Genomic DNA, 21,686 nt, shown 5'->3' with positions numbered 1-21,686 from the left:
GACCAAACCGACTCTAGGGACCCTAAGGAACCCCCTCTAGGCCGTGACCAGCAGCAGTACTTCACCAGGTAAGAAAACGTGAGGTTATGATGCAACACAAACCAAGCAAACGTGAGTTGTGATATGATCAATCCAATTCTTACATAAAATCGATGCTAACAAAACAAACATGAAGAATCTGTAAAGAAATCGTGTAATAGCTCATATGGTGGCCAAAGAAAGGATTTAGACATGCCTTTAAATTATTGACGAAGAATATCGCGTCTACGGGTCTCCGGGACGACGAACGGACCAAAATTCTTCAAGGAATGAAGCTTGAATGATCGGCTATGGGGTTTTCTGCCAAGAAGGATGATGGATGCGTGAAGGAGGGTGGAAGAAAAGGGAGTTGTCGGCTGAAGGAGATTGTGGTAGGGTAGGTTTAGGTTTTAAATAAATTAAATAGAATTAAAATAGGATATTAATTAATATAATATAGTTAGGTAGATAATATGACATAAAATATAAAATTTTTAAACTATTAAAATTAATAATAAATCTGATATTAAACCAAAATCCCGAAATAATAATTTTGGGAATTTTTAAATATTAATAAAAGTCAATAAAATGAATTATTTTGGATAAAAATCAATCCTTAAATAAATATATAATTAAGTACTAAAATTTTCTTGACAAAATACCTTAAAATATTATTTTACGGCTCATAAAACTCATAAAATATTTTTGGCTAAGAATTTTGGTATCTCGTCCGTCCACGGTCCCGTCTACGCGATCAAAACCAATAATTTCCTTAAAAATCTAAAAATTCGAAAATAGCGGGTTAAATGTTAAAATAAATTAAATCATGCATATAATTCACATAATAACACATAAATGTCATTTAACCCAAATATAAATTTTAAATAATTATTTTCCTTAATTATGCATGCAAATTTACGTATTAAAATTTTCGGGTGTTACAATTATGGTTAATGAGATTCTATCATAAAGGTAATGCCCAAATCATTCATCCAAGGATCCACATATCAACACATATGAATAATATATTATATGGTTACATGACAAATCATATGTTGTTATATCTCCTATTAGGGTAATAAAACATTGTTTGGTTTGATGTATTATTAATCTATGTATAACTTATCCCAATTAATTTTGCCTTATTTTTGTCATATTATTTATCTATTTATTAATTAATAATTTTACATCAATTAAATTAAATAAATTATAATCTATCCATCAAATCAAATAATGTATTAACTATTTTTTTTATTTATTTTTAATTTACATTATATTACTTATCTATGGATTACGTATCCTATCACTCAAACCAAACGGTGCCGTAAATTGAACTATATTATCGAGGGACTAAATTGTAATATCATAGTTACGTTATAAAAATTAACGAGAGACTAAACTGTAATTTGAAATATCAAAATATAAAAAAATGAAATAAAAAAGTGTAATATCTATATCACATAAGGACAATTTTGGTATTAAAAAAATGGTGTCTAAGGGACATATTCTTTATATATAGGGGAAGATATATATATATATATATATATATATATATATATAGTAATTTTCAGCTGCTCAACCATTCCTGCTCAACTCGTCTCCGACCACTAAAACTCACTACCGGGTTTTAGTTATTTTTTTTAAAAAAATTCGTATCACTGAAACCCACTACCGGGTTTTAGTTGTCGGGGATGAGTTGGGCATCATTGGTTGGGCAACTGAAAATTTATATATATATATATATATATATATATATATAACTTGTGCTGATATATATTTCAATTTATTTTTACATTAAATATAATATTTGAATTTGTGTAATTGAATATTCCATGTAATATAATGAGTGGTCTATTGTAAGATGGACTCACGTATTTTTATTTGTAAAACGACTAAATAATGCCTATATTTACAATAAAAATTAATACTTTTGATATAAAAAAAATCATATTTTTTATGGGTAACCCAGCACATAAGTTTGTGTGATAATATATATATATATATATATGTATATATATATGACTGATTAAAATTTATCAAAAACCGACCGTACCGTTGTATCTCTTTTTTTAAAAATAACTGCGGTGAAAAAAAAAGAACCACGGTGCGGTTATAATATTGGGACAAAAACTACACCTTCCCGCACTGCTATGTGTAGTTTAATTAGCTAAATAACATTTATTGACGATCACACAGTAAAAATGTATAATGTATATACACAATAGATTTCTTACTTGTGCCGCCTCCATTCTCCCAGCTCTCCATCAAAATTTTTTCCCCTCTTTATCTCTTTTTAATCTATTTACTGTTGCTCTTTATACAAATATTAATATTCAATGGGTTTTTATTACCATGAAAGAATGAAACTCCAAGCATCCAAGAAGATGAGATTAAAATATGTCAACTCTGGTAATTTTTAGTTTATATTTAAATTCTACTTATAGTTTTTTCATTCAATTCTTGATTTTAAATTTGATTCTGGAATGAGCTTTTGTTTTCTGATTTTGTTTCTCTAAGTGAGTAGCGATCTTCTTCATCTTAAGTTAGGTTTTATTTATCTAGTTTTATTTTATTTATTATAGTTTCCATTTATTGTTTTAAATAATTTAAATGGTTCTATCTTTTTTTTTCTATTTTACGTATTGTTCAAAAACAATCATGAACCGAGCGCAATCGCTTAAAACCGCCCATAACTATGAAATCGATTTTACATGTAAAACAACTAAAAAATAAAGTATAATCAAACCGTAAATGTCAATTCGGTTTAAATTTTTTACAAAAAACTGTCAAATCGTACCGTGATCACCCCTAGATATATATGTCAAACTACTTAAATAATAATTATCTTAACTTGTTTTAATTTGTTTTTAGTTAGAAATGAGCATTTTTGGTAGAGATAAAGATGAACCAAGCCCTTCCTGACTTATTCAAAGCTTGATTTGATAAAAACTCGATTTAATTAAAAATATATCCGAAAAACATTGATTGTGCTGTATTCATTATTCGAAGGGGCAAGGCTCCCTTCAGACGGCCAGTAGTGGCACACATATAAATATACTTTGGCGCCTCTCTTTTCAAATTCATTCATAATCAAATCAAACTCGCAAAGATTAGAACCCTAGATTTGGAAAATTTTCAGGTGCGGTCAAAATTCGTTAAGATTCATAGAATGATCCTCAGAACTCGACCACCGCGGAAGCGGAGGGCGGAATCGCTGCTGTCGGAAGACCGTGCTGATATGAGCCCTAGTTCAAACAGGCAGCTGGTGATTTTCGAGGATCTGCCGGAGCCGGAACACTCTCACGACCACTCAATCCCCAATTCATCCGATCAAATGCTCTGTACTTACCAATGCCGTCAGATGGTATAAGCTTCAGTTCCTTTCCCAATTCAACAGCTCTCCTTTTTATTTTTACATGGTTATCTCTATCTGATATGTTGGTAAGATTTTATATCACGTGTTTATGAATTCAATATCTGTTGGCTTCCGCGGAAGCTTTTTTCCTCCGTTGGTTTGTTTCTGCGGGTAAATGATTTGTTACACCCATCTGGGATTGGTACTGAGTGCATGAAGGACTGGCCACATTTCTCATGCACTTTTTTGGGGGCCACCCTTTCTTTTTCTTTAATGATTTTTGCTTGAGGAACTTTGATCGACAATTTCATGGCTGTAGCAATTTGTTCTTGTAGGTTAAAACAGAATTTTTTGATGCCTTAAGCAGTGCAGAGAAGCAAGCACGTGATTACCAAACTAAATTCGAAGCATTGAATGATGATTTCAGAAAAACTGGTGAGATTGGGATTATATATTTCTGCCTCTCTATAAGATCCATGATAGCATGCGCACATGGAGAGCAAAAGTACACCATTGACATATTTTGAGTTCCTTGTCCTTTTTCTTTTTCTCCATGATCTCAGTACTTATCAATTTCCACAATTCCACTGTTGTCTCAGCTTTATGTACAGTTGTTCATTTATGGATCATGGACTAACATGATTAAAAAGTTGTCCTCTTCAGAAACTTATTAGTTCCCGTTGTTTTTGACAATTGAGAATGTAGTGATTAGAAATTATTAAGTTTTAGCTGCGTCATGAGCAGCTATACAGGGATCCAGTAGTTATATTGGTATAGATTTTCATACTAACCTAGAATTACAGCGTGGAACACTAACAGATATCACAATTGCTTATTTAGAAGGAAGATAAATATTTTTATATAGCTAACTTCTTATTTGTATGGTGATTACCTATTTGGGGTCTCTGGTTCTCATTCCTCGGGAATGGAAGAATATATCATTCGTAAATTTTGATCTTCACTTCTTTTGATGCTTTGAGTGCTTTCTCACCACCACTCTTCAATCAATTCTTTGACTCTTTTTATATTGATGTCTTTTTCCAGCTTCTTAACTAATTATGGCGAACAACAATTAAAGTGCCTGGTTTAAAATTTTTATCTTCAACGTTTAAGTTTCCCAATATTGCCATGAATTGGAATGAGGGGACTATGTATAGTTAAAGCTCTAATGGAGATAAAGTACTTACTCATATAACTGAAAAACTCATTCGTCTATCACCCATCACCCATCACCCATCACCCATGACCTCACAGTTTAAAGGAAAAAAGTTACCAGGCAAGATAATTCTAGCTAGTTCATGTACTCCAGTACAAGATAATTCTAGCTAGTCTGTATTTGGTTTATTTACTTCTTTATCTTTCATCATGCACTCCAGCAATATGCCTAATTCAATTTTTAAATGTGCCGAAAATGATATTGTGAATGAAGGTAGTGATGTTTAATTTAATTTTAGTTTTGAATTAATGTAGAAGCTGAGAGAAAGAAGTTACGAGATCAACTATGTAACACGGAGCAAGAACTGGCTGCAGCTAAAGGACGTGAGCTGATGTTGCAAGAGCAACTGAGAAAGGAGGTTGATTTTTCTCAAGAACAGCTCAGAAAACAAATACAATCTTTTAGTGAACTTGAGGTGCAACAATTCAGATTCTCAGTCAGATGCTGTATTTTTTGTGCCGTTGGATTTCTGAGCTGTGACTTAAGGCAAACTGAAGGATCATTAGATGTCATACTCTGTATTATTATCATATTATGTCTTGTTTTTTCAATTAGTCTAGCCTGTGCGAAGATGATTCCGTAATTTATGAAAAATAGCAATAAGGGCCTCATGTGCCAATGAAGGAGAAATGCAAACACAAGCCTGTCTATATTAGGGAGAAATTCTAAAAATGCATCTTTTAAAAGCAAACAAAGAAGTGTTGTCTTTTTGGATCTAAAAGTGCATTTTAGAAACAAGAACTATTCTATATTAGGGAGGAATTCTCTAACCGTTTTTTGTCCCTGAAATTATAGAAACGAGCAGTACTGAGTAGTGTTCTATTTTTTTTTTTTATTTTCTATGTATGCTTTTTTTTTTAAATAAGTAAATATAGCTTATAATACATTTGAATAAAATGGGTAAATTTGTATTCTTAATTTGTTTTAGAAGTATATAAAAGTATAATTGGAAATATATTTATCCAGAAATATATAAAAGTTTAATTGTAAAATAAACAAACAGAAATTTATAAAATGTATGTAAACACTTTTAATTACATTTAGATGATAGATCACATATGAAGAATGAATGTGGAATTAATGAAAAGGGTGAATTGGGTGAAAAATTGATAAGGGTCTAAGGGGAAAGGGTAAAAACGAGATTCTAGTTGGTAAAAACTAAGAAAACAACCCAAAAACTGGAACAGGGGGACTTGTTTCTATTAGTTGTTTCTCCAGAAATAGGTGCTTCCAAATAGAACCATGTACCTGTTCTTGGTTTGGAGAAACAGAAAACATAAATGAGCTGTTTTTGGTCTCCCAAATAGGCCTACTGAATGGTAATCTGTTGATTTGGAATGTTTATTGCATTTTATGCTTTTGATGATGAAATCCGTAGGCCGTGTAACATTGAGCTATTGCTCACGATCAGCTCATTCTTATGAGTTTGAGTCCGAGTCTCTGAGATAACCTAGTGTGTGCATTACGTTGTTTGGACGGTTTTACCAGTTTTTGGCCCTGCAAGTACTTGCGATTTTCAAATTAGTTCTATGGCTGTTCTAGTGGACCCCTAAGATCACATTTTGTGGGTCAATGCAGGTTGAGCAGTTTTGATCTGGCATTATTTGAATCACTTTCTGTGATCTGAGAGCAAGTGAGGATATAATAAGATTTTACTAATTTCTTGGGTTCTTGTTGAAGGCTAAATTGCATTTTGTTTGTGCACGAAACAGTAAAATCACAGTGAGTTGGATAACAATTATACAGTTGTATGTTTGTTGAAACATTGCATTGCCTTGAATTTGAATTACCACCTTTTCTCCTGCAACACTACTATCTTATCCTCTACTATTTGATTGAGTGTGGTGATATCTGGATTAGGCTGATCAATTGGTGCTCCTCACTATCCTTTTATTTGTTTCACTGTGTCCCAGTGACAAGTATGCTGTAAGCATACATCTCAGACTTGGTGTTTGCAATAGTCTCTCAGCAAATAATAATTTTGGATTGGTCTCCTTATTGTTAGAATTTCTTACCTACCTATGCTTTGAATCCCCTGAAATACTTGAGCATTATTTTGTTAAGAAATGCACGGCATCTATAAGTACATGCATAATTTCTGTATAATATCTAGCTTGCCATGAGCGACAATTAATATCCGAATGGTTTGCATGCAAAGAGATCTATTCATTTTCTATGTAAGATTAGTTCTGATACGACTGTGGTGAACCCATTGATTGGGGGCTCTCTTAAGAGTCTTTTTGGGTTTTTGAACCCTCGATAGATGACACCCTCTATTTCAATGCACGCCATTAACTCCAGTACCATGAGCCACTGATGATCCTCCTTTAAAGGTCTAACTACCAATTGGAGAAATCAAATTGTAATAATCTTGTTTCTTTATGCATCATCTGACTTCTGAATCTAATGTGCATTTTCCCCAAAATTTTATTTCTCAAGGTTCTTTCTTTGATATGGAATATTAATATAATTTTTTATATTACATTATTACTTCACTTTAACATTGCATAATTTATATATATGGTTTGAAAAAAAGACAAGAGAACTATATTTATAGGACTGGGAAAATACTGATGTATTTTGGATATCCACAGCACCAAAACCCGACCAAATCATTTCGAGGCCAGTTCTCAAATTTGTCCCTTAAGTGTGGACGATTTCTAGCTGACATTTGGATTACCCTACGTTAATTGCCTGCATTTTCTTAACCTTTTCAATCCAACTGTACTCTCGCATGTGTCCAGATTAAATTTGAGGTTCTACAGTTCTACTGGGTTCTCTTTAAGCACAAACATAGATTGCCATGTTTCAGATTTGTATTTCTTTTCTATAATTTGGATGAGAGCTGTTTCTAAAGTATTAGTGCTTTATTGGACATTTCAACTACTCTGGAGCTCTACGAGCTCTGAAATTTTACTGCTTTGAACTGTTGCATAAACATTCCTTTTCGCCCAGTGGAGTACTGCATTATAAAACCTATGGAGCTATTAATTTTTTTGAGATTCACCTTATGGTCATTAACAGTCTATGTCCAATTGTAGTATGATGATTTTACTTCGATTTCTACCCTTCCCTATGGGCCACTCATAATGTCTATTTATGTAATCTTACAGATTATAATTCTCTAAACTTATTATTTGTTGTCAGTGTTTCAGCTTTTCATTCAAGTTTTTTTCTACTGTGTTTATTTCACTTAAATAGTTTTTAAACACCATTTCTCCTGCTTACCATCTGGTTCTTAGCATTTTCCTGTTTGTACCTATTCTGTTCTTGGTTTTGTAGGCTAAGTTCCGGAATGAGACGGATCTTCGCAAAAAAACTGAGTTATCTGCATCCAAAGCTGATGAAAAGGCAAGCATTTTAGATGGAAAGCTCACCACTTTAACTGGAAGCGTCGACAAGGAAAAATGCCGTCTTCAAAGTGAGATTGTACAGATGAGAAATGAATCGAAGTTTTCAATGTCTAGAATAAGAGCTGAGGTTGGTATTCCAATTCTGTTTACAGGGATACTGCTATTCATGGGCATTTAGTATTTAAATTTTCGTTATTGCCTTTTCAGCTTGAGAAGATGCAGTGTAGAGCTGAAAATGCTGAAAAAGAGTCGGAACTACTGAATGAACAATTGGAAAAATTTAAGAAGCGACTTGAGGATGTAATTTTTTTCTATGTTCAACCTATGTATTTAAGTTTCCTTTTTTAATTTCTCGTCATAATATTTTTTCTATGTTCAGTCGAATTTAATGTTGAAGTATTGTTTGCTTACCATGCCATTTTGACCTCTGTGGCTTAATGTGCGTTGATGTGAAGTATATTCTCTATTTTCGGGTATCCATGAAGCATGAAAGTGGGTTCATTCTTGTCCATATTATGGATAGCAATGTATCTGACTCTCAGTGTCATGGACAATATTTAACAATCTTTTTTCCTCCGTGTACCTCATCGAATCCTATGCAATTATGTGATTATGATAGTAATGAAAGTTCTTTCTTTAACAGTGCATGCAGGATAAATTGGTGGCAGAAAAAAAGTTATCCAGCTTAACATCTCTGGAATCTCCTTCCAAGGATGCTCATTTACTTTTGAAACATTTGCAAGATGAACTAAGGAACTATGTAAGCACTAAGCAGTGTATTGTTCATTTTTAATTTCTAAATGTTTCTTAATAGGTCTGGAGGTTGTGTTTGATTCTTATGGTCATCAATTCATGGAAAAGAGTTTAGATGGAAATAGGACATAACTCATAAGTATAATGTACGTGTAATGGGGCATGTTACAGAATACCGACTATAATGTTAAATGCCTCACATTTATAGTGGTTTAAGATTTGTGCAAGTCATTCAGTCACAAGAAAAACAAGGGAGTGAGCTACTAGCAGATATCCTCTGTAATGAAGAAATATTCAGTTTATAAGTAGTCATTTACATTATTGCAGCTCCAAAAACACTTATAGCTTAGGAATCATTGTAAATTCACATCCACTTGGCAATTACATCAATGAAGTGGCATCATTAGTATTTGGTGCGTGGGGTTTATGATGATTTCAGTGGCCACATTAAATTTTCTTGGTGCTTCTTCAGTCGAGAATCAATCGGTTAAATGTCCCTACCATATATTTCTTGCATACCTTATTATTATTGACCAGAGATTTGCGTACTATATTCATCCATCATAATGTCACGATCCATTATGTTGTTGTAACTTTGTCCAATCTACCCATCAGGAGTCTGAAATACGCGAAGCAAGAAAGATCAAAGCCTCTCATGATAACATTGAGTTGTTGAAAGAGAAACTACGTGAAGAAAAGAGCCGCAGAGAGAGGACAGAGATAGACTTACTTAAATTAGCTGATCTCCAGTCGAGCATGAAGAGGTTGGAGGATGAATTGTCTACATGGAAATCAGTGATCAAGGAAATACCTGGTGTGTCATCTGCAGATGACATACCTCTCAAGTTTGCAGCTTTACAGAAGTATGATACTACGTAGCCTTTCTTTTATACTTTATTTATTTATTTGTCTTTTTTCTGTTGTTACTTGGATACCGTAAAAGTTAAAAATTATGACACTGTTTAAACATAAACCTCTCCCTCTCTCTGTCTGTTTTTTTCTGTCATGTATATGACTTATATACTGCCAGTAACTCTAATATTATGAATTTCAAGAATGGCTACCGAAACTGCTTTGCCATTTAATGACTATATATTTAAATAAATTTATATTTCTCGGATTAAAAGTAGACGATTTTGAGTACGAAATGTATTGACTGTGCCTCTTGCTGTATTAACTTTAATGTTGCCCCGTGAACTTTCATTATTGACGTCTGAGTTAATTTGGGGCGGGCCAGATTGTTCATGTTGTTGTGTATTTTCAGGTCTGAATTTTTTACTTCTTAATGTGCTATTGCAGGGAGGTGGTTGATAGCATGATCAGAGAAGGTGAGGCCCAGGCAAAATTGAAACAAATACAAGTGGCTCTTGATACTTCAATGCTTGATAAACAACAAGCCGATACTGATGCTATGATGGCAAAAGAGAAGGCAGAGTCCTTTAAAGCAGAAATCCAAAGGCTAGAGTTCATGGTTAATATTTAGTACTAACATTAAAGGAGTTCTGGTCATTGGGTGCTTTTAAATGAATTGCTATTCTTCTACGATGACCTGGATAACTGTTGAGGAATTTGAGATTATCTTAGAAAATATTTTGTACTTAATAGCGCCAACTAATTCTGCTAATTGATTTATCTACTTGGCTGTTGCAGCTTGCTTCCATTACAGAGGAAAGAGACCACATGAGAAACGCTGTCAATGGTTTGAAAGAGCACACAGATCTTCAAGGTGGAGCTGAATTAGTCTGTGGAACTATTGTTCAGGTTCTAGAGTGTCATTCTTCCTGCTTCCAACTCATCCTGTTATCCCTGTCACTCTCAGTTTCCATACTTGACAATCTATCACGTTGACAGGAGCTTGAAATGTCCCTTTCCAAGAAGGAAAACTATACCATCGAACTAGAAAAAAATTTAGTGGAACTGAGGGAGACTAATAGCCGTCAGCATGATGAGATAAAGCTGCTGAGTGAGAGGTTAACCAATGAAGCAAGAAGATTGAAGATGTTAGAGCGAGAAGGTGACCGTCTTCGATCAGAGATATCTTTGTTGGAGTCCAAGGTGTGTGCGTGTTGCAAGGAAAATGTTGATGTGTCCTACAATTTCTTGCGATTTTGGCTAACCATCATCTACTATTCTCATGCTTCTAATGTTTAACATTACGGTGATTGATGTGAAACTTCTCACATATGTCCAAAAAGTTGATAATTGTTTGACCAACGAAGAACGAATGGAATTTGATGCTATGACCAAAATGCCCAGAAACTATATTTTTTGTTGGGAGGATTAGATATTCTTTTATTCGACTGTAACAATGAGAATTGGGAACAGAGCATAGCAGAACGCTTGAATAACTTTCTATGCATGGCAAGCTCCAGTAATTACCCTGGAAGCCTTGGTATAACTGCTGAGTTCACAATTCAGCTAAATTAATCTTGTGGCTTATTACTTATACCATAACATGTTAAGATACAGTCCCCAGGAAATGATAACTAATCATGAAATTGAATTTTCATAATATGGGTGCTTTATCTAAACTGCCATGAATTGGACCAGTACAAATAGCTGCTGATAATGATTGATGCTTTCATTTATTTTTTCTTGTCTAAAACTGCAAATTATTTTGATCCGATCTTATCTACTACTACTTTTATTGCTCCTCTTTGATGATGAATCTTACCGCCTCTACAGCTGGGACATGGAGATTTTTCTTCTGCTAATACAAAAGTTCTACGGATGGTTAACACCCTTGCAGTTGACAATGAGGCAAAACAGACAATTGAGGCCCTGCAAAATGAGTTGCAAAAGACCAAGGAGAAGTTGCTGGCTGTTGAAGAACTCAAAAAGCAGTCACGTAAGAAATATTCAGTTTTATACTGTAAACCCTTGAATATTTATTTATTTCGAACAACTTGCATGATCATTATGCTCGGTAATAGCAGAGCACCGTTAGGTGGTTTATTGTTTTATTTTTCCTCTGCATTAAGTTGAAGAGTGCCCGTGCGCTAAGGGGTGTTTGTATGTTTCTTGATTGTGAACCCTTTACCTGATCAGATCTATTGTGCGACATCCAATTCACTACAGATGTATGATATTTCACTTCAAGCTTGCTATAATATTTCTGCATCGTAGGAAGAAAGAGTATGATCCATGGAAAAACAGCCCACCAAGTCACGAGTGTGTGAAAATTTATTTTTTCTATTTTTATTTTTGCCACACTGGGAAAACTAAATTACCAGTGGTTCCACTTTCACATAATTTATGTGATGTAACATAAACACATTGGGATTTGAGAGATTGGCTGAAGTTAACTCTGAGAAAATTCAGTCGCAGGAAATTATATTACAAATAATCTATATGTAAAAATAGATAGATGAAGGCAGGTGTTGTGGTGGAGCTTTTCATTATAATCTTCGCCATAAAATGGTGAAGCAAACTTACTGTGTAAGAAGATGAATATATTAGAGCTTGCTATTGCAATTTGACATGAGAACCATGGTTGAAGCTAATGCACATTTACAGCATTAAATCTGTTTTGTCATAGTCAATGGCTTTTCTACAATCAGCTCAACAACAATGCATAAGTGAAGAAAACTATGGTATATGGTTAATAAACTAATTCCATTGTTTCTTGTGGCTGTTGATATGGCTTTGTTGATTAAATTGTGCTTCGAAGCTGATGCTGGTACACTTGTTGACTCCTATGTTGCTGGGAAAATTAAGCAGTTAAAAGAGCAAATTGCAACTCTTGAAAAACGTGAGGAGAGGTGAGTGAAGAATACTCTCTCAGAATTATCTGTTCCACATACCACTCCCTTTGTTTTGGAGCTTAGGCATCTGCAATATATGATGCAACAGATACAAGACTGTTTTTGCAGACAGAATCTCCGTTTTCAGGCGTGCATGCTGTGAACTTTTTGGTTATAAGGTATCATATGCCACAATCCTAGTTTTGGTTCTCAAACTATTATTACAAATATTTCTACTCTCTTGGTAATCGAATCGATCACCTCTAGACAGTATTATATGATTTCATTGTAAAACCCACTAGTTAAGTACCGATCATCTGTTCTCTCCAGACTTGTATGCTACTTGTAATTCCTCTTCTCTTTCCAGTCTCATTTTTCCAAATCAGAAAAAGGGGATGGTAAAATTCTTGATCCACAGAAGTTTAGTAATAGAAAAGATAAAGAACCTGATTTAGAGTGGATAACAATTTATAAAATTCCCACGTCAGAACTTGATCCATTGAAGTTTAAATTCACTTAGGCCTATATTTCATCTTATATTCTTCTGCAAGAATCTCTGATGTCTTGTTAAAAAAAAACGAACCTCTGATGCCCATTTAAGAGAAACCGTGCCAATTTTAATTCTTTAATTAAAGTTGGGAATTCAAATTCAAAATTGAGGGTATGTTTCGTGGGACAAATCATTTTACGCTGCTGATGACAAATGGGCAAAGATATATGAAGCCAGTAAGTGGTTGCCAGTTTATAGGTGAGAAAGCGGCTTAAATAGCCATACTGCTGTTATGTTGGCACTTCACATCATGTGATTCTAGGCTCCTCTTTGGTATTTATTTGAAACGAATCTAACTGAAGGAAAACATTTTCGTATCCTTTCCTGTTCCATTTCCAATTAGCTAATTTCATTTTTTGACGTAGAATCGTTCCAACTTCAGTGATGATTATTTGGGTTTTGCTTCATAGATTTGATGTTCTTTTTAGTTTTTACATATAGCCATGAATGAAAATAATAGGCCAGAGGTCAACAAATTTCAGTCAATTCTATGTATTTTGCAATATGGGTATTGAAGATTCAATGGAGAAAAATAACTATACGTGATACAAGGTGAAAAAAGTTGGACTCAGAGAAATTTATTTTTGGTTTGTTTTGGTCGATTAAAATATCATTGTATTCTTTTACAATCGTGAGGCTCATACTTTATCATGCTACCTTCCCCTGGCCAAATGAATGTTCATGTTTCCTTGCTATTAGAGGTATCTTTTCATCTTCCAAAATGGCCAAGCTCTTTCCAAAAGTGCCCTTGTGAGAATCGAAGATATTACTCGGACTAACTCGCAACATCTACTTGACGTTAAAATGTTAAAAAGTTTAAATATATTTTGTTTCGTTTTTCTCTTTCAAAACCCAGATCCTATTCAGAATGGTGTACATTTGGAGGGACTATTTAAATCGGTGAGGTGACACTAAATTTCCTCCCCACCCCTTCCCGCAACCAACCCTAACCCACCCACCCCCCCAAAAAAAAAAAAAACTTCCCTTGTTTGTGCATTACTTGAACATCCATGTCTAAATAATTTTGATATAAACCTTTATTTAACCCCCAAAAAGTTTTGACCATTCAATCCTTTGAAACACTTAAAGTGATTCTTAGATCTACCAATATCTTGACTATAATATTTCCAAAATGCTTCAGATTGTAATGGATGACCACCAGCGTTCAGATGGCATACCGGTCACCCGCTTTATTCTTCATTCTATTTATGCTATGAGCGACGAGGAGAAGCTTGAATTTGAATATGAATCTGGAAACACAAACCTTTTAGTAAGTGGGTGGTGGTTGTATCTCTATTGTTGTTGAGAATGACTTGTTATAAAATCTGAACTATCTGTTTTTTCCAACTTCTCATTCAAAATACTAGGTGAATGGGTACACCATGCAGCCTGAGATATCACGGCAGGTCTGAACCAAACATCTTTTGTTGTTTTTTTGTTTCTTCATATCTATGGTTTGATTGCAACCGTTTTCAATAGTCAATACAATAAGGACTTTGAATTTGAAATTAGAAGTGGCATGATCCTGTTTGTGATGGAAGGACATTTCTAAATGGAACAGTATCTGTTGGTTCACCTTGTTTGAAATTTCGTAATCAATGAAAGTTAATTTCTTTGAACAGGATATCACGACTTATTTTTTCTTTAAGCAAATCAATAATGTACTAGCTGTTGAAATTTTTGTGCTTCTAGAAGAGTAAATTATGAGAGCACCCTGCGACCTGCCCTAATATTCAATTGCATTCCCTGGAAAAAGTTGCAGCTTGTTTGTGTTTCATTTTTAGTCTTCTTTGTCTGTAAAAAGCATTATTGTTGATGATTTATGATGAAATTTGCTTGGGTAACGACAAGGGTTATCCTAGATCGATTACTATTAAACCAATGTACCTTTTGTCATATTGTTCTTCATGCCTTCTATCCCACTACTTGGTGCTGTCATTATTTTTTCATGCTGCTTGGGTCACATCTTGGTATGGAACATCAAAATAGTAACTGCATGGAGCATTTCCTGTTTTTAAGTGAAAAATCAACTGCGCAATTTAAAATAATGCCTCGAACTGGATGTGATCACCATTTTCAAACCTCTGCTGAAGGTATCTCATTTGCATGTCTAATTTTGTGTTCGACTGATGGATTTTGCAGGTTGAAATATTTATTCGGAAGATGAATTCAATTCCTGCTTTCATTTCAAATCTGACCGTGGAGTCTTTCAATAAGCGTACTCTCTCATAAAATGTGGCACTGCATTTGCATTGGATCAAATCTCTTTCTCCATGTTGATGGATGCATCGCAATGCTGATAGTAAGATATTTGTTTATTTGTATGTCTGGGAACCCCTTTACTTATAAATGGACTTGAGAGCACTTGTGTATTGTTAGACAGAATTGTAAAACCCCCTGTTGCAACACTGCCCAATCCTGGAAATGGTTTGATTTGACCTGTGATCCACAAGGTTTTGCACTTGCTTTGTTTTTAGTTCAAGAAATGCAAATAATTTCAAAAGTACAATTTTTCCCTATTCTGCTGCATTCAGAGCATATGCATGTGTGAATTGCTTGATCCGAAATTAAACCGCCCGATAATTTAGCATTGAGCCTGGCACGGTGTGTATAGAGGATGAAATGGTCTGATGCAAACCAGCTTGGCGAGCTGGAGTGGTACCCTTTTGTCAAAAGAAATTATGCTGGGACTGCTTTATTTCTTTTGTCGGGTGACTGGTCTGGACCACTCGTTCGATGATAAGCTAAAACTAATTTAGATTTTTAAAATATTTTCTCAATGCATTTTTTACCCATAATTCTGTAACAAAAGTATACGCCTAGTTATTGTAGTTTAACCAAATCAAACACTTGTTTCAATTTTCAATCGATAAATAGAAAAAGTTGAATAACCCGCAATATATGTGTATCTAGCTAGTTTAAAAAAAACAGGAAAAAAAGAAAAAGAAAAGACTTTCGTGAAGAAAAAAGCTAAAACCCGTATTGGAACGCATCGTTGAATTATTCACAAGCTTGAACATTTCTTAACCCATACCAAATATGAAATCTCAGGCAAACTAATACATAATTTGGGCATTCCAATACTAAAACATCTGAAACTGCATGAAACCTTAACAACCTCGCCAACCAAACGGTCATCGCCTTTTACGTATAAAACAATGTGAAACAGAGCAACTGCTGTCAGGGGAAATAAGTCCAGCAATTGAGATACCTAGGGCCTTCTCAATGTTCGCACAGCTGGTAAATTGGATCACATATTGGCCGGTTCTAAATATACTTCTTACATGTGAACACGAAGGGGAAAAAAATCCGAAACCAAACTTTTGATACCTAGTCATCTGCAGTTTCCATATTTGCTCCCTTTAGATGCAGGTGTTTTTCCCTTTTCTGAAAATCAGTCAAGCCCTTCCCACTTCCTGTCACACCAACTTTACCAAACGGATCATCTGGAGATTTAAATATGCTCTCTCGCTTTCGACCGGAGAAAAATCCAACCTGAGGAATGACTCAAAAAGGAGGAAAATCAAAGAATGTCATGAACTAAGAGAAGAATGACAAATATGAAGGACATCAAGTTCTGTTTGTAAGATGTACACCAAAATACGTAAGCTTCTCATACATTAGGTCACCTAATGCTTTGAAATCTAGACATCAGAGGAAGGTTATCAACAAGTTTGGGGAAAACAAAGGAAAATGTAAATGGAAATCTGAGCAAAAAAGATGAGGTCAGAAAAATAGTCTGATTTGGAATATAAAACAAAAGTTCTTCACCATTTAGATGTATAAAAAATCAAGACATAAAAGGAATAAGACACCCTGAAAGCTTCTTCGAACTGCTACTGAAGTTTGTTAATGGAACTAATGTTAACCTTCTAATAGAATATAGATGACTAAACTTTTAAAAACATTTGATCTCCTGTGTCTACAGGTTAATTTAGAGTGTTGGGCTCTGGGTGAAAGAAGGAGCAATGCAAGTGGACTACAATATAGGGAAAATTTCATTTAGCAAGGACAGAGACTGCTAGCATGTAGCAAGTTATCAAGTCAATTTCAGACGCAGCCATGCAAATTCTATCATTCTTGCCCAAGAATTGCTGCCAAGTGTACCTTCTTGGCCCGGCCTTTAGTTGTCTGGAATTGCTGCCATGCATTCTGTCTCTTATTCTGCGTAACCTCTTTCTCTTCCAACCGCATCTTGGACTTGAAAGCGTGTATCTTTTTTCGCTTTGCCGCTTTCTGTTGATATCAAGGTTGTTAAGTAAAAACCCAGAAAGTGCAGAACGCCAGAAAAGTTGTAGCTGAAATATGGTTATTTATCACAAAAATGTTTAGTAATTCTAAGCATACCACATCTTCGGGATCATTAGGACTGATTTGAAGTTTTTCAGGCACAGTCCAGGACTGGAAGTCTTTGGCAGCGGCTTGAGCGATCTTCCGTTTAAGGGCTTCCTTTGTAGCCACAGCTACCTTTTCAGCTTCAAGCAACGGGTCCGCCGTGTCTTCTTCAATTGATCTAACATTATCAGGATCCACCTACCAATTATACAAAGTACAAACCCACTCAAATCAAAGGTTCACAGAAATATTTCAGTACAAAATAATGTGAGTGCGAACAAAAGAATGAAATCAAAGATTGACAGTTTGTTCCTTTGGCACTGATAAAAAAATGATGGGCCATCAAATTTTAAATAAAAGACTCTGTCAGTTCAACCTGTTGGAGATTGAGAAGAAGGTAAACAAAAACGGAAAATCAGCAATAAACAGAGCGAGGACCATTTAAAGAAGAGTAGGATCTGAGTACTGGCACCAAGACTCCTATGCATCACAAAGCATGACACTAGGATTTATAATCAAACAACTAGACACTAAGCGATGAGGTGGGGAGTGTGGGAGAATCCATACATATGCATAACAGCCAAAGAGTATCGAAACATCGAATTGAAAGGAAAACTAACACAATCAATGTTTTTTTAAAAAAAAATCATTTAATACATTACTAAGATAGTTAATCTTTACTGTAAACCAACACTCGAAAGCTGGTTATGAATTAAAATAAACATGTACAGGAAAAACGATCTTGCCAATGATTATCGCAATACCAAACAAAATGAGAAAAATGAGGCAACATGGGATATGGAATTTAAATACAACAAAATATCAAATTGTTTGGGAGCTAATTCCCAAGATTGTGGCAATTAAATCGTACCTCTTCCTTGTTACCCCAGCCATCATAGCAAATATAATATCCATTCACAGTATGACCTTCGATAGTTCCATCATACCTGAATATCATTACAACAATAAACCACAGAAAAGAGAAAGGACACAAACAAAATATATTCAATAGAGTAGCATATAATATATTTTGAAAATTCAGATACCACTCTCCATCTTCACTCCAAACAGCTTGAACTTTGGTGCCAACTGCAAAGTTATGGACAATTTCAGTTCTCGGACCTGATTTCTGGAGCGCAGAATGAACAAAATTAGTTTAACTAGCTGAACATAAAAAGTACAATCAGGACCAAAATTAGAGTGGGAGGGAAAAGCAAATGAAAAATAACCCAAAAAGAACAGTTGGAAACTAGCAAGACACAGCTCGGGTAAAAGTGAGATATGAAGTGGGGATACAAAATGGGAATACTGCGCCACTTAGCTGCTACAAGGTCTAAAACAAACACTAAAAGTGAAAAACAAACAATAAAAAATGGCCCAAAAGAAGATCAATTTAAGAAAATATATAGCATGTTAATACCATGAATTAAGATGCAGGCCAACAAAGCAAACAAAAACTCAAACCAATTTCAGTTTCAGCTTCCTATTGCAAATTGATCTCAGTCACCATAATCACTCCCCTGATGAAAGCTGGAAATTCATCGCCACAACCAACTGCTCCCCATCCTCCTAGCAGAAAAATAATACTTAATGGATTTGAAGTTTGTCAGATCTCTGGTTAGACATAAAGATTGTCCGGCAGTGAAAGCACCACTCGGGCAACTCCACATTGCCCTTTTTCCCCTCTCTGAGAGCATCATATTCAGTTGTTTTCTCCTTCAAATCATGGCTAATCGTGGAACGTAGGGTGACATTATATTCAATTAATTTCAACATTATTAAAAGCCATAAACACCGGTGTATACTCAAGGCACAGCGAGGCACAGAAAACATGGTGCAGGCAATGGCAAAGTGTTGTTAAGACTTGAGAGATGGGCTTTTACTTCACTCAATAAGAGGTCGAACTCACATATTAAAAAAGCATTACTTTGCCAAAATGACCGGAATCTCACTCTATTCCTTCAGCTATTACAGGAAATTCACATTCAACTCTAAATTGCAGATTAATGTCATGAATATATCCAGATGGAGTAAACCATCACATTCCAATAGAATCAACTCCAAAAGTTAAACTGAAGTAAAAAATTAATTCAACCTTGAAAAAACACAAGCAATCTCTGAAATAAGTTTAAATATAACATACCAGATCAGATGAGCTCCCAGAAAAATGCGAAGCAGAAGCTGGTTCAGTGCTGATCCCAGTGCCAAGTCCAGAATTACTATCACTTTGTTTTGCAGCTGTCAGAAGTTCCTCCGTCAATTGAATCACCTACAGCCACAAAACAAGGAAAGTCCAAATAAAAACCAACAAACAAACAATTACTTCGGGCAAAATTAACTAAAAAACAAAAACTTTGAACTTCAAATCCGAGTGAGATCTGAAAATCACGAGATGCAAGCTGGCCATCACCAAACATAGCACACCTGCAATAGAACCAAGACACAAGTGATGGGAACCTTTATAAAGTCTCTCAGACCATAAGTTTTTTTCAAATCCCACACTTCTCTACATCAGGGTTGTATGCTTCTCTTAACAAGACAAAATATCCTCACCTTAACTAACCAAAGGGTAAAAAGATCTCTTCTCAGTCAGAGGTAGTTCCTTGAAACTGCTTGTTCGAGCAATAGTAATATTTGAGAAAGAGGAAGATGTATTGATATTAAATTTCACAAAAAAGGAAGGAAATCTCATCAGAATTTTAAACATACAGTGGTAAATGATTATTGACTTCTGATTCTCACATATGTTAGTCTGAGATCAATTCTAAGAACCAAGTGTCAGAAGAAGCTGAGAGAAACCAATGTACATGCCAAAGCAAAGACAATTGGGAGTAGAAGTGGTTATTCTAATGGACATAGTAAACAATTAAAAGAAGATAACCTCCACAAGTTCCTTCTCCATATCCAAATATTCAGAGTTTTTTGGATCATCATCCAATAGTTCGCGAACCTGATTCAAATTACAGGAAACATGGTTAAAAATTCGTGTAATTTCCAGGTTCAATTAAAACTTGAAAAAATAAATAAAAAAATAAATAAAAAAATCAGAACATATGGAATTAAAAATAAGAGTAAAGAAGGGAAGATATGGAAAAGGTACACTAATATTCCTTCGCTACAAAGTTAGAATTAAAAAAAAAACCTACAATACTCTAACAAGGTGGAGTTGTACACCCATTCTGACCAACTACCAAAACATAAAAACGAAGAAAAATTACAAATAATTAAAAAAAAACCAATGCTTTTGAGATTTATTACTTGTACCCAGAATTCACTCAAAGTAACCATTAATAGATTTTTGATATACCTTTTAAAGATTTACAAGAATGAATCAAATCAGTGATCAGTAGATAGCAAAATTTTCATCGATATATCATGAGTAGTCATTGAATTAGCTCCATATAGACATGGTAAAGACCTATTTTCCTGAAATATGCATATGAAATGTGTGCATGGAACACTTTTTATGAGAGGTTCAAAGCAAAACAGAATAAGACAGCAAGTAATGGGCGCAATTCGGCAAAGACCTTACAGCAACCATGTTTAGTTACGTATCAAGTAAATAGCAACCTATGTTGGTCATTAAAGGGGAAAAAACAATCTTTCAATTCATCTATGTGAGGTTCGAATTAGCAACTCAGGTCGCTATTAAATTCTTGAAATTTACATAGAAAGACATCGTATCCTCCAACGTTTTCCTTCTCCATCCACGTCCTGAGGAATAAAGAAATCAAAACTCCTCTGCCTCATCCAAACCCTCACTAAGCCCACTCAGCCAAAAAAAATTATGCTTGCAAAGTTAAGCGCCCAAATTAAAGCTCTGCTATCAATAATTCGAGGTAGCACAACCCAACACAATGCGAATTTCACGAATTTCAACGTTTTCGCATTTAAATCAAGCGCACGTAAGCATGAAAGAGTACCTGTTGAAGCTGTTGTTCGTAAGTGGAGAGATTGGAAACAAGTTCTTGAATATTAACCTCTTCCCCTTCCATGTTTTCCATTTTCTATACAATCTCAGAGACGATAATTCGATCGGTTGCGATAAGAGCACAAACCCTAATCTGCAATTAGGAACCAATTTCGGTTTTTGTACGGTTTTCTTTATATCCTCTATTTGACTGTAGGAGCACAAGTATGAAGGGATTTTTTTTAAAAATTGAATTGAATAATAGAAGTATTCATATATATATATATATATATATATATATATAATATATCAAAATATTTATATTTATATATAAAATTGGGGGAATTTGTGATAAATCCCTAATAGCAAACTTAAATTTCTGCTCAGTCCCCATTTCAGACATTATTTGTTCCCAATCCCTGACAAAAACCTGCTCTTTGTTTGAACTCCCTA

At 34.6% G+C, this 21,686-nt stretch overlaps 2 protein-coding genes across 4 annotated transcripts; one reads left to right on the top strand and one right to left on the bottom strand.

The window, feature by feature from the left end:
• Positions 1–3,006: 3,006 nt before the first annotated feature.
• On the top strand, positions 3,007–15,426 carry LOC140864016 (mitotic spindle checkpoint protein MAD1). 3 transcript variants are annotated; one of them, XM_073267887.1, is made up of 16 exons: positions 3,007–3,382; positions 3,709–3,808; positions 4,844–4,947; positions 7,872–8,069; positions 8,150–8,242; positions 8,586–8,702; positions 9,311–9,558; positions 9,995–10,166; positions 10,346–10,456; positions 10,547–10,750; positions 11,381–11,543; positions 12,366–12,456; positions 12,548–12,617; positions 14,130–14,258; positions 14,356–14,394; positions 15,131–15,426. In XM_073267887.1, the coding sequence occupies exons 1-16, from the start codon at positions 3,188–3,190 to the stop codon at positions 15,218–15,220; spliced, it is 2,124 nt and encodes a 707-aa protein (XP_073123988.1). In that variant the 5' UTR covers positions 3,007–3,187; the 3' UTR covers positions 15,221–15,426. The 3 variants fall into 3 exon arrangements, with proteins under 3 accessions (XP_073123988.1, XP_073123987.1, XP_073123989.1); XM_073267886.1 differs by having other exon boundaries at positions 4,844–5,004; XM_073267888.1 differs by lacking the exons at positions 14,130–14,258; positions 14,356–14,394 and having other exon boundaries at positions 4,844–5,004.
• A 562-nt stretch (positions 15,427–15,988) lies between these two features.
• On the bottom strand, positions 15,989–21,469 carry LOC140859962 (uncharacterized). Its single transcript, XM_073262630.1, has 8 exons — positions 21,247–21,469; positions 20,205–20,273; positions 19,467–19,592; positions 18,370–18,452; positions 18,195–18,270; positions 17,336–17,521; positions 17,096–17,224; positions 15,989–16,483 (listed from the first exon to the last, which is right to left on the bottom strand). The coding sequence occupies exons 1-8, from the start codon at positions 21,325–21,327 to the stop codon at positions 16,319–16,321; spliced, it is 915 nt and encodes a 304-aa protein (XP_073118731.1). The 5' UTR covers positions 21,328–21,469; the 3' UTR covers positions 15,989–16,318.
• Positions 21,470–21,686: the final 217 nt, after the last annotated feature.

The sequence above is a fragment of the Henckelia pumila genome, chromosome 4 (assembly GCF_033568475.1).
Source record: "Henckelia pumila isolate YLH828 chromosome 4, ASM3356847v2, whole genome shotgun sequence".
NCBI classification, from domain to species: Eukaryota; Viridiplantae; Streptophyta; class Magnoliopsida; order Lamiales; family Gesneriaceae; genus Henckelia; species Henckelia pumila.
The sequence above is the reverse complement of the archived record's forward strand: the minus strand, read 5'-3'. Positions and strand labels throughout refer to the sequence as shown.

What these genes read in the sequence shown, in the direction of transcription:
- LOC140864016 (XM_073267886.1), top strand. Translation starts at nt 3,188, where the DNA reads ATGATCCTCAGAACTCGACCACCGCGGAAGCGGAGGGCGGAATCGCTG. An exon ending in AAGTTTGCAGCTTTACAGAA is followed by an intron (nt 9,559 to 9,994) that starts GTATGATACTAC and finishes GTGCTATTGCAG; the next exon opens with GGAGGTGGTTGATAGCATGA. An exon ending in CTTGAAAAACGTGAGGAGAG is followed by an intron (nt 12,457 to 12,547) that starts GTGAGTGAAGAA and finishes ATGATGCAACAG; the next exon opens with ATACAAGACTGTTTTTGCAG.
- LOC140859962 (XM_073262630.1), bottom strand. Translation starts at nt 21,327, where the DNA reads ATGGAAAACATGGAAGGGGAAGAGGTTAATATTCAAGAACTTGTTTCC. An exon ending in GCTGGGGTAACAAGGAAGAG is followed by an intron (nt 17,522 to 18,194) that starts GTACGATTTAAT and finishes TATAATTGGTAG; the next exon opens with GTGGATCCTGATAATGTTAG. An exon ending in CTAAAGGCCGGGCCAAGAAG is followed by an intron (nt 16,484 to 17,095) that starts GTACACTTGGCA and finishes GTCATTCCTCAG; the next exon opens with GTTGGATTTTTCTCCGGTCG.